Raw genomic sequence first — 12,196 nt, forward strand, 5'->3', positions numbered from 1 at the left:
GAGTTGTAGTTCTCTGGCTCTAGAGCACAGGCTTAGTAGTTGTGGCACAGACTTAATTGCTGCACAGCGTGTGGGATCTTCAAGGAACCAGGGATTGAACCAGTGGCTTCTGCATTGGCCAGCAGATTCTTTACCACTGAGCCACCAGGGAAGCCCTTCTGTACTTTCTGTGCTCCAAATCTTTCGTAACTTACAATTGAAAAAGAAATGGGCACGGCATTCCACCATTTCAGGCAAGGCTGGCTGCTTAGGACCATGCAGGCAGTTTGTTAAATGTATTCTTGAGCTCTGTCCTGACCAGCTCACTCAAATCATCAGAGGTGCCATTTGGGAGTCTGGATTCAATAAGCCTCTCCAGATGATTCTGGTACATAGCAGGTTTGGGAAGCACAGTGGCGGTTCTGCAGATGGCTAACAGAGTTCACAGGACCGCCACGTCCTTTGTTCTCCACTGTGGAACTTGTTAGTATACTCTACACTTGTAGTTCTTGGTGGGAAGACTGTCCAGTTTAAGGGGACCAAGCTGGGAAAGGATCTTCAACATGTGATAAGAGAACATCTGAAGGATCCGAAATTATCTGGCCACCAATGAAGAACACCTGAAGCAGTTGTCAGATACTACAAAGCTAGGGCATGGATATAGGATTAGGGTATAAAGTTTAACTTTCTCTAGTTTCACTGGGTGGAATTAGCTTTGAATCTAAACAAGGATGAGCTCTAACCATCCAATAATTGAATAGTTTGCTTTGTAAAATTGTGGATGCCTTATTCCTATAAATAGAAGCTGTTAGTAATGTTAGAGAATTCCCGAATGGGCTGGAATTTTAGCATAGGTAACATGAAAGATCTCTTTTAATGCTAAGGGTTATTTTGTTTTTCTTTATGATTTTTTTTTGTTACTGTTTTTGCACAAGTAGTTAAGGTTTTCTAATTTTTCTCCAACAAACGTGGAATTCTTGAGTAAAAATTTATTTTTTCTTTTCTTCTCAGAAACAAATAATGCTCCTTCCATCCCCAGCTGTGTTTTGGAAGACCTTTCTTTTCAGCAAGGCATCTTTTTCCATTCCCTTATTTTTGCCTTATTTTTGTGGAGTCAAGTATACTTCTTGTTAAAATAATGAATTTTATTTATCACAAGATACTCTGTGTTTTTATAGTAGTTTTTTTTATACTTTCCATCAAAGTTAGGAAAATGGACTCCATCCCCCTAATTTATACACACATATATACATTCTTTTACATACATGGTTTATCACCAGATATCGACTATAGTGCCCTGTGTTATACAGTAGGGTATTGTTTATCCATTCTAAATATTACCAGTTTGCATTCACTAACCCCAAACTCCCAGTTCATCCCCTTCCACCTTGGCAACCACCAGTCTTAGAGTAGTATTTTTAATCTCCTTGTTTCTTTCTGAGAACTATGGGTTTCTCTTCCATTATAGAGTTGAAGGTTGAAAAAATAAATTTAATCTATTGATTGATCGCTGCACCATGCAGCATGTAGGATCTTAGTTCCCAGACCAGGAATCAAACCCGTGCCCTCTGCAGTGGAAGTGTGGGTTCTTGACCACTGGGCCGCCAGGAAAGTCCCCAATTTGATCTTTTTAAATAAAGGTAACTGACACTGTTTAGAAAATGAATAGCACCTTGTACTCACAATGGAGCCACCTCTCCTATAAAGAGACCTTTTCTACCTCTACAAGGGCCTTGTTGTTGAAAAGGCACTCTGTGGGTATTTGTTCATTGTCTCTTTTCAGGTCATCATAAACTAAAATGTAACCAGCCTGCTAAACAACGTCTTGTTGTTTAGTCACTAAGTCATGTCTGCTTCTTTGCAGCCCCATGAACTGCACACACCAGGCTTCCTTGTCTTTCACTGTCTCTAGCTTGAGGTAAAAAAATAGTATGTGCTAAACAAATGATTCCTTGACACCACAGTTTAGGTGTTTACTGCTGCTGCTAAGTCGCTTCAGTCGTGTCCGACTCTAGGTGTCTACTAGATCACTGTATTTTTAAACTGAAATTGAAAGAGGTTTAGTAATTTCTTTTTGTAAAGTTGTCCTCATTACCAACATTAATATAGAGTTCTATTTTTCACAGAAAGATTTTGAAAGACCTATCTTCTGAAGATACACGGGGCAGAAAAGGAGACGGAGAAAACCCTGGAGTCTCTGCTGTCACGTCTATGTCTGTTCCAACTCCCATCTATCAGACCAGCACCGGACAGTACAGTATGTACAGGAGGCATTTCCCACCTGACAGACACAGAAAATAACCTTCCTAAAAAGCTGGTGTAGACTGTCATGCTTTAATAGTGATGAGTATTAAAGGGTAATAAGTAACATTTTGAGTCAGAAATAATGCAGAGTTCTTTTTTAGCATTATCTCATTTATTCCCTACAACAATTTTTTAGGGTGGGCAGTTAGCAATTTATGAGGGAACTGAGGTTAGAGAGTTAGACAATTACTATCCCTAAAGTCACACAGCTTGCTAGTGATACATAGCTTACATACTTATTTGGGGGGTAAGTCTGAGTTTTGACAGATGGAGTTGCCTAATCACCACCACAATCAAGATACTTCATCACCCCCAAGAAATTCACTTGTGCTGTCCCATTTGTAAATAACCTCTCCCTTCTCTCATAAGCCCTGTTCTTTAAGTCTAATTGGCTCTTGCCACAAAACAGCTGTCCTGTCTAACCACCTCTCACCATCTCCACCACCTGGGTTTATACTGTCATCTGAACTACTGCAGTATCCGATTAGTTATCTTGCTTCCCATTCTTGCTCTGATAGTTTTCGATATTGCAGCTAAAGCAGTTTATTTTAAATGTCTATTAGATTACACCACTTCAGCTCAAAATCTTCCAGTGGCTTTCTGACACATTTAGAATAAGTCCTACAAGTCCTACATTCAGGATCTGGCTTTGCCTACTCTGGTCTCATCTCCTCCACTTGATGCCATTTGGCCACACAGACTTTCTTGCTGCTGCTTAAACACATGAAGCTCATTTCTGCCTCAGGATCTTTGGAGGTGTCATCCCTACCACCTGCACGTTCTTGACCCAGATCCTCACATGCTTACATCCTCACTCTTGCTCTGCCTAAGTGTCACCTCCTCAGAGAGACCACTGTGGCTAAAATATATTGCTCCACCCTTTATTTTCTTAGGTACTTTTCCAATATAATTACATGTAAATGCATTCAAGTATATTTGTTTAATTATAGAATATATATAATTATAGATTAGCTTATTTGATTTATGAATATAGTTCCTTGAGGGAGTGAACTTTGTCTTGTTCACAACTATAACCTTGGCCTATTGGGTCTGGCACATAGTAGGCTTTCAGTAAAATGTGTTATGAACATGTAATTTTAAGAACATATATAGAATATTTTTGAGAACACAAACTGGGAAAAGTGGTTGCAAGGAAGGAAACTTAGGAGCAGAGCTTAGAAGCAGTTGGGAGGTTCACTTTTCATTTTAAACAAAACTGAATTTTTTTAATCATACATGTATTATTATTTCCCCAAATATTTAAGACAGCATATTAGCAAAAGTTATGATACATGGTTTATTATTATGAAAACTATATAGAAACTTAGGCCAGTATTTCATATGTTACAATCCAAGTACAGAACAGTACATGTTGTATTAAGGGCAGTTTGATGCAGCAGAACTTCCTTGGTGATGCAGATGTTCTATATCTGCATTGTTCAGTACAATAGCTCCTAAGCTGTGTGACTACTGAGCACCTGGTGAGACTGAGGAACTGAATTTTTTATTTTAATTAATTTAAATAGCCATATGTGGCCCATGGCCACTATACTGAATAGTACAGATAGAGAGTAAATTCAACCAGGTAAATACATATGTTAATCAAGTACAGGAAGATATATTGCAAAAATGAAAACAATTCTGTATTAATGTATACATTGGCATAAATCAGAGGATGTGTATCTGTAATGTGTGTGAATAGATAAATGCATTGGGTCTTAGTTGTGGCCCACGGACTCCCTAGTTGTGGCCCACGGGCTCAGTCGCTGCAGCACACAGGCCTGGCTGTTCTGCAGCATGTGGGATCCTAGTTCCCCGACAGGGGATGAACGTGCAGGGTACTGTCCCCTGCATTGCAAGGCAATTCTTAACCACTGGACCATCAGGGAAGTCCCTGTATTTTGATATTATATATCAGTCTATATGAGCATAGGGAGATGCCAGGAAGGATGTGCACCAAAAATAATGGTTACCTCAAGAGGGTGGTAGGAAATGGCAAGTGGAATAAATAGGGATAATGGGCCCTTTACTTTTTTTTTTTAATATATTTTATTTTTTATTTATCGGCTGCACTGGGTCTTCACTGCTGCGTGCGGTCTTTCTCTAGCTGTGGAAAGCAGGGGCTGCCCTCTGGTTGTAGTGCATAGTCTTCTCACTGTGGCAGCTTCTCTTATTATGGAGCATGGGCTCAGGGGCAGGCCGGCGCAGTTGCCCTGTGGCTTGTGGGATCTTCCCAGACCAGGGATCGAACTGGTGTCCCCTGCCTTGCAAAGCAGATTCTTAACCACCAGACCACCAGGGAAGGCCAGACTTTTCCTTTTTATATATATTTATGTATGTATGTCGGAGAAGGTGATGGCACCCCACTCCAGTACTCTTGCCTGGAAAATCCTGTGGACAGAGGAGCCCAGTAGGCTGCAGTCCATGGGGTCACGAAGAGTCGGACAGGACTGAGCTACTTCACTTTCACTTTTCACCTTCATGCATTGGAGAAGGAAATGACAACCCACTCCAGTATTCTTGCCTGGAGAATCCCAGAGACAGGGGAACCTGGTGGGCTGCCGTCTATGGGGTCGCACAGAGTCGGACACGACTGAAGTGACTTAGCAGCAGTAGCAGCAGCATGTATGTATGTAGTGTCTGTTACAGGGAAAGAGATGAAAGTAATTGCAACTGTAAATTTAAAACAAATGTCTACATCTAAAAAACTTGAATGTCTTTTCTGAAGTCATTTATAAACTATATGGGAGTATGTGGTGTGGCAATAGGGGAAGGCTGAGGAGAACTAGAAACAGTGTCACCACTGGAGAGGGGAGCTGAGAAGGCCTAGGAAGGTTTATTTTTTCATTATGTAACCTTTTATCCTTTCTGGATTCCATAGGCACACTTACCTAGTCAAAAAATTTTAAGATAAAATCTTTCTAATGCTTTTAAATAAAAATTACAGACTATGTTACTCTTTCCTTCTACTTACTTTTGCTTTAAAAGTTAGTTGTCAGTGGTATCCCCTTCTCATGCCCAGAACTGCTGTGACAACATTAACAATTAGCGTGTAGTGCTCCATAGAGCCCAAAATGACCAGTTATTCTATAATTTAAGACTAAGATTAGTGCAAACTTTTATCTGAAATACAAAATTTTATCAAGAAATGCCAAATTTTCCTTCTTTTACATGTAGCTCACTTAAAGTAACCAACAGTCATCAAGTGAAATTGCATTTAAACCTGTTTTAATAAAAAGCGATTGTTTTGTTCGCCAATCCTTTGTAATAAGTATGTTATATAGCCTTACATTAGCTATGTTTTCTCTTTGGTTAAAGTTGCCATTGCCCCAAATGGAGCCTTACAGCTGGCCAGTCCAGGCACAGATGGAGTACAGGGCCTTCAGACATTAACCATGACAAATTCAGGCAGTACTCAGCAAGGTACAACAATTCTCCAGTATGCACAGACTTCTGATGGACAACAAATACTTGTGCCCAGCAACCAGGTTGTTGTACAAAGTAAGTATGCTTAAGTATCTATGGAAAGCATTCCAGAGTACTTTCAAAGACACGTATGAATTTTAACTCATTCTTTGGACCACACAGCTGCGTCAGGAGATATGCAGACATATCAGATCCGTACTACACCTTCAGCTACTTCACTACCACAGACCGTGGTGATGACGTCTCCCGTGACCCTTACATCTCAGACATCCAAGACAGATGACCCCCAACTGAAAAGAGAAATAAGGTTGATGAAAAACAGGTAAGTAGTAAAATTATACTATCAGAATGGGCGAAGCGTTTTTATAAATCTCAGAAAGATTTTAACTGAGATTATATGTTAGAAATGAGAAGAGTTTATATCAGTTCTATTTTAATTGTTAATCTGTCTTGTATGTTTCTAGCAGCTTAGTGAGTCCCTTTGCACAGTCTCTTATTAATATGTGACCTAGAGCTCTTCCATTTCTGTTGTGTTCTTCAAATAGCACTCTTAAGAAAAACTTTTTTAAACAGTATTGTTCTTGTTGGGTTGACAAAGTTAAGTGAAAATAATAATTTGCTGCTTGCTGTTTGTTGACTAGAGTAAGAATAGGGAAGAATTACTAGGTTTCTGCCATAATACCTAGTATACTTATGGATACAGAATAGTTCTTAAAAATGAATTTTGATCGTGAAAATGTAGTAGTCATTTAACCCCCAGAAACATTACCTTGCATTTACTGTATATTTTAAACAATGCTGTTTGCATCTCATGTACATCTGGTATTAAAACTAATTCTTTGAAAAAAATAATCTAATGGATAGCTTTTTGCAATGTGTTCAGGGGAGAAGAAAAAAGATACCAATGAACTATATTAGAAACAAAAAAGGGTAAATAGCTACAGATTACAACAAAGTTTTAAAATTTTAATAAAGTTCTATTTTCAGATCCTCTTGAGTAAGTTAGAAAATCAGAATAAAAGGATAATTTTCTAGAGCAATAAAAATTACCATAAAGGAGCAGATGGATACACTTAGTTACTTAAAGATAAAATGTTTTACTAAAAATGGAGCAATTGTCACTGTAAATAAAATTGGAAACAAGGCAGAGACCATCTTTTGTTTTGGAGGTTCCAACAAATACAGTAAGACAAGTAAATGAAATAAGTCATGTAAATATTAGAAAAGAATCCTATTTCTTTGTTGATGATATGATTGTGTACCTAGGAAACCCAGAAGACTTGTTAAAAATTACTAGAGTGAGACTTCTCTTTCTGACAATGTAATTTCAGCTGCATAATATTTTTAAAAGCTTGATGAAATATAAAAACCATTCCTTTACATGATTGGATGAGCATGCAGAAAGAGATCTGTTGAGGTTAGAAATGAACCAGAAGCACAGGACCATGATGTTAATAAGCACTGAAGCAGCTGCTATATATTCCTGGGGATAAGTTCAGATCTTTGTAATTGGCATAGCTTTTGTATGCAGAGGGGACCAGGGACAGAGTGTAGGGACTCCAGCTTGGAGAACTGGATCAAAGATTTTCTTCCTTGAGGTCAAGACCCAAGAAGATCTACACCCATAAGCTGAGAATTGTAACTTAAAAAATGGGTATCAGGACTTCCCTGATAGTCTGGTGGCTAAGAATCTGCCTGCCACTGCAGGGGACACTGATTCAGTCCCCTGGTCCAGGAACTAAGGTCCATATGCCACAGGGCAACTGAGCCTGTGTGCCACAGCCACTGAGCCTGTGCGCCCTACAGCTGTCTTCTGCAACAAGAGAAACTGCCACAATGAGAAGCCCACGCACCACAACTAGAGAATAGCTCCCGCGCACAGCAACAAAGATCCAATGCAGTCCAAAAAAAAAGATAAATAATGGATGAGGGTTCATAGGGCCCCCAGTTGCTTGGAGAAGGCAACCTCAACACAGGCTCTAAAGAATTCCTACACATTGAATTCTAACAAATACAAGTTGAAAAATCAGAATACCCAAAGAATTAGGCCTCCGTTGTATATGCCAAGCCCTTAGACCATTTTCACAAAAAATTATTTCCATTTTCTTGAGGAAACTGAGGCCTAGAGAAGTCTAGTTACTTGACCAAGGTTACACTGCCCAGTAAGTGATAAGAGGTAGGATTTAAATTCATGGGTCCAGGTTTTAGGGTCCAGAGTCTTGAGGAATACCACACAGCCTTTTAGAAGCAAGAGTCAGCAGAAAGAGCAGACAACAGAATGAGTGTTGTGAAGTCTTCCGTTATCTAATAAGACAGACGGAAAGAAGCATGTTTTTCATATTTAGAAAAGGAAGTCATTGAAAATCATCAAAGATCAAGAGACTATAAAAACGATAAAAATTGGAGAAGAAAAGTAAAACTGCTATTTTAATTTTAGCAAAGATATATTCATTTGCTTAGAATATCCAGGAGAATAATCTTCAAACTCTCTAGAAATGAAAAAGAACCAGTTCTCTTCAACACTATACTAGAAATCCTTGCCAGTTTAGTAAATCAGGAAAAAAGAGGGGATATTACAAGGATTTAAATGAAGAAAATAAAAGCTGTTACTATTTTTTGTATGATTGCCTGATTTAAAAAAAAAACAAATTGGATTTAGAGGATTACTGTAAGTAATGAATTTATAAGGTTACTAGATATAAAATCAGTTTCAAAGATCAACTGTCTTCTTCACATCAGCAATAAAAAGTTCGGTAAATAGTTATTTAAAAGATACTTATATTATCAATAAATGAAATATATGAGAATAAATCTAACAAAAGATGTCCAGGACACTTATGGAAAATAGTTTTTTAGAGACATTAAAGAAGATCTAATAAATAAATGGAGAAATACACTATGTCCACAGATACAGAAACTCAGTATTATAAAGATGACTATTTTTCCCCCCAATTGATCCATAGATTCAATGCAGTTCCAATCAAAACCCAAACAGGTTGTTTGAAGAACTTGACAAGTTGATACTAAAATTTATAGAAGAGTAAAAAGGGTCAAGAGCAGCCAAAATATTCCAGACAAGAATAAGGTGAGGAGATAATCAAATCTTGTTTAAACCGTGAATTAAAATAATGTGATACTGGCACTGAGGTAAACAAAATCACTAGTGAAATAGAGTAGAGAGCTCAGAAACACATCGGTGAATACATGAAACCTTGGTAGGGCAGATTATTGGGGGAAGGAGGGACTCCAATAAATGATGCTAGGATATTACTTTATGTGAAAAAATTTCAAATTTCTTCCTCACACCATAGCAGATAAATTAAAGAGTATGTGAAAGGTGAAATTTTAAAAAACTTTTAGGTTGAAAATATATAATCTCACAGTTTCAAGTGTAGGCAAGATTCCTTAAAATAACACACACATAAAAAATTAACATGAAAGACTGATGAATCTTCATTAAAATCAGTTAACTTATTTTCATTAAAAGAAAGTGACTGAAAATATAAGCTTCAAACCTATAGAAGATACTAGCAACATATCTGCCCCCCCAAAAAAAGATTTCTTTGAAAAAATATAAAGATCATCTGAATTAATAAGTACAACCCAACTGAAAAAAAGTTGAATATGTTTTTGAAATGATACACAACTCCACATCCAGAAGAAAATTAAATTGGACTCCTATTTTATACCACATACAGGAGTAATTACAGATGGATTAAAGAAAACTCTGAAAATTAAGCAATAAAATCTTGAAAATAAAATTTAGGAATATATAGTGCTTGGTAGTTTCTAATTAATCTAAGCCAAGAAAAAGACTAAAAAAGAGAATTTATCATATAAGAAATAAAAATATCAGAAATCAAGTGGTAGATTAGAAAATTATGTAGAAACAGATCATGGGTTAGTATGTATAATTCATTGAGAGTTCTTAGGTTGTGTGTCTTTCTAGTAATTTCTAAATGTAAAATAGGCAAAAAGTATGAATGAACAGGCAAATAAATAAGAGCAGACCCAGAGGAGACTGTTAAACTTTTGAAGATGTTCTGTTTCACTAGTAGTTAGGGAAGTGAAATTAACAATGAAATGTCTGCATGACAAAGAACTGTGTACCAATATAGAGACATCATTAAAATAGTATGTGTCAAAAAAAGCAAGTTGCAGATAATAATATCTTCAGTTTTTAGTTCAAAAAAAAATTCAAAATACTTTTCTACTTTTTGTATATTATATAAAACTTCAATGAAAATCCACAGAAATATTCTAACAGGGCATGTACAAAACTGAGTATCAAAGCATTGTTTATAATTAAAAATTGAAGTTTAGAGGGTTTATATGTCCAAAGTTAACCAGAGGACCCATACATTTCACTTCTTGGTGTTTATCCAAGAGAAATGGGACATATGTTCTCAGAGACTGGCCCAAGGACATGCGTAGCAGCTAAAACTAGTAAATGGCTCAACAGAATGGATAAACAAATTGTAATGATATCCATACAGTGGAGTATGGATAAACCTCAAAAATATACTGAGTGACAGGAGACCAGACACAAGAGTGCATTCTGTATAACTGTTGTCTGAAGGAAGTTCTGTTATAGAATAGGAAAAACTTCATCTCTGGTGATAAAAAAAATCAAAACAGTAGTTGCTTGGGGAGAATGGGCATGAGGGACTTCTGGGGCAGTAAAAATGTCTGACTTGATGGATGTGTGGGTTATATAGGTACATGCATGCATTTGCCATAGCAAATTGAATTCTGCACTCACTGTATATAGATGATACCCTAATTTTGTTTTAATGAGGGGAAAAAAAGGATGACCAGGGAAAATTACTGAAGTGCATTTACCATTTAAAGAATGTGAACTTTTTTCTAACTTTTTTCACCTGGGCTTCCCAGGTGGTGCAAGTGGTAAAGAAGTTGCCTACCAATGCAGGTTAGATGTAATAGACATAATACATGCCGGTTCGATTCCTGGGTCAGGAAGATCCCATGGAGAAGGGAATGGCAATCCACTCCAATATTCTTGCCTGGAGAATTCCATGGACAGAGGAGCCTGGCGGGCTGCATTTCATAGAGTGGCAGAGTCAGACACTACTGAAGCAATTTAGCACACACACAGCACACGTTTACCATTTAAAGAATTTGAACTTTTTTCTAACATTGGTTTTTAATGCTTATATTTAGAGAAGCTGCTCGAGAATGTCGCAGAAAGAAGAAAGAATATGTGAAATGCCTGGAAAATCGAGTCGCAGTTCTGGAAAATCAAAACAAAACTCTAATAGAAGAGTTAAAAACTTTGAAGGATCTTTATTCTAATAAAAGTGTTTGATTCTTAAGAAAGAAAATATTTTTGTGGACTTGCCTAAAAATTAGATGGATTTCTTTTTAGTGGAGTTTTATGAATTAAAAGGTCAAAAATGAAGCTTTTTATTTAGGTTTTTACAACTCAAAGAGAAAATACCTTACACGAGAGATCTGGTGACAGAGGATAAAGTGGAAAAAGACCTCAAGGAAGTTACTGGCACAACTGGAAGCTCTGTAAAAATTAAACATACTCAAGAAACATTTGAAATGAACTTTCACCAATTCGAATTTTCTAAATAACAATAGTTGCCAATATTCCAAAAATGGTAGATAAGATGAAATTTGGTAAATCAAATCTTTAAAAATAAATCAGTTTACCCTTACAGGTTTGCATTTCTGTTTCCTAAAATTTTTCTTTCTTCAATTGTGTGTGTGTGTTCTGTTTCTGCCAATAAATTCTACATTGCAAATAGAAAAGAAAAGCTAATACATAACTAAATATATAAATTATGTATCTTGATTATATATACTTGTTCCGTTGTCAGGTCTCAAATGGGTTTTTAAAAGTCTGTTGGACTCAGGAGGGGTTTTGAGACTAGGTTAACAATTTTTGAGGCCTTGTCCTAAAAGACATCTAAGGTACATGAATGGAGTATGGTGATTTTGTAACATTTTTTATCAGAATGGAAAAAGAATTGTTTAAAAGTTTGATACTTTTAAAATAGTTTTTTGGTTACTCTGGGAATGGTGATTTTCTACAAATATTTAATAAATTGTTTTTTGATTCTATATTCTGTATGCAGTTGAATATACATTACTTACTCTGTTGTGCTTTAATAGAATGGAATGTTTACAGGCCCTTAAGATAGAGTATTTTGAAAACCTTCTGAAGATGCATACCAAAGTTTTCCAAGAGGATTTTATAATCAGTTTAATGTAAGGTTTATCAGATTCTAAATACAGTTACTAAGGCAATTTTATGTTAGAGACTATTTTGTAATGTAGTGAATGGTACATTTATAAGAAAAGTGACTGCCAATATATTTTTATAGCTAATCTTTATAAATTCTAAAGTTAAGTTTTTAATGATTATTTTAAATGTTTATATAGTTTGTTAGTAAAAAATATTTTGCATCTCAAAGTATCATTTTTATATTATGGGAAGCAAAGTTTCCAGATTGGCTGA

General features: G+C 36.4%; 1 protein-coding gene across 2 annotated transcripts in view; it reads left to right on the forward strand.

The window, feature by feature from the left end:
* The window catches only part of ATF1 (activating transcription factor 1), a 65,045-nt gene extending 53,246 nt beyond the window's left edge, over positions 1-11,799 (forward strand). For both annotated transcript variants that reach the window (XM_055583439.1, XM_055583443.1), the window contains 4 exons: positions 2,106-2,236; positions 5,602-5,784; positions 5,872-6,031; positions 10,891-11,799. In XM_055583439.1, the coding sequence (XP_055439414.1) occupies positions 2,106-2,236; positions 5,602-5,784; positions 5,872-6,031; positions 10,891-11,035 (619 nt within the window). In that variant the 3' untranslated portion in view covers positions 11,036-11,799. The remainder of the gene's footprint in view (positions 1-2,105; positions 2,237-5,601; positions 5,785-5,871; positions 6,032-10,890) is intronic.
* Positions 11,800-12,196: the final 397 nt, after the last annotated feature.

Source organism: Bubalus kerabau, chromosome 1 (assembly GCF_029407905.1).
Source record: "Bubalus kerabau isolate K-KA32 ecotype Philippines breed swamp buffalo chromosome 1, PCC_UOA_SB_1v2, whole genome shotgun sequence".
NCBI lineage: Eukaryota > Metazoa > Chordata > Mammalia > Artiodactyla > Bovidae > Bubalus > Bubalus kerabau.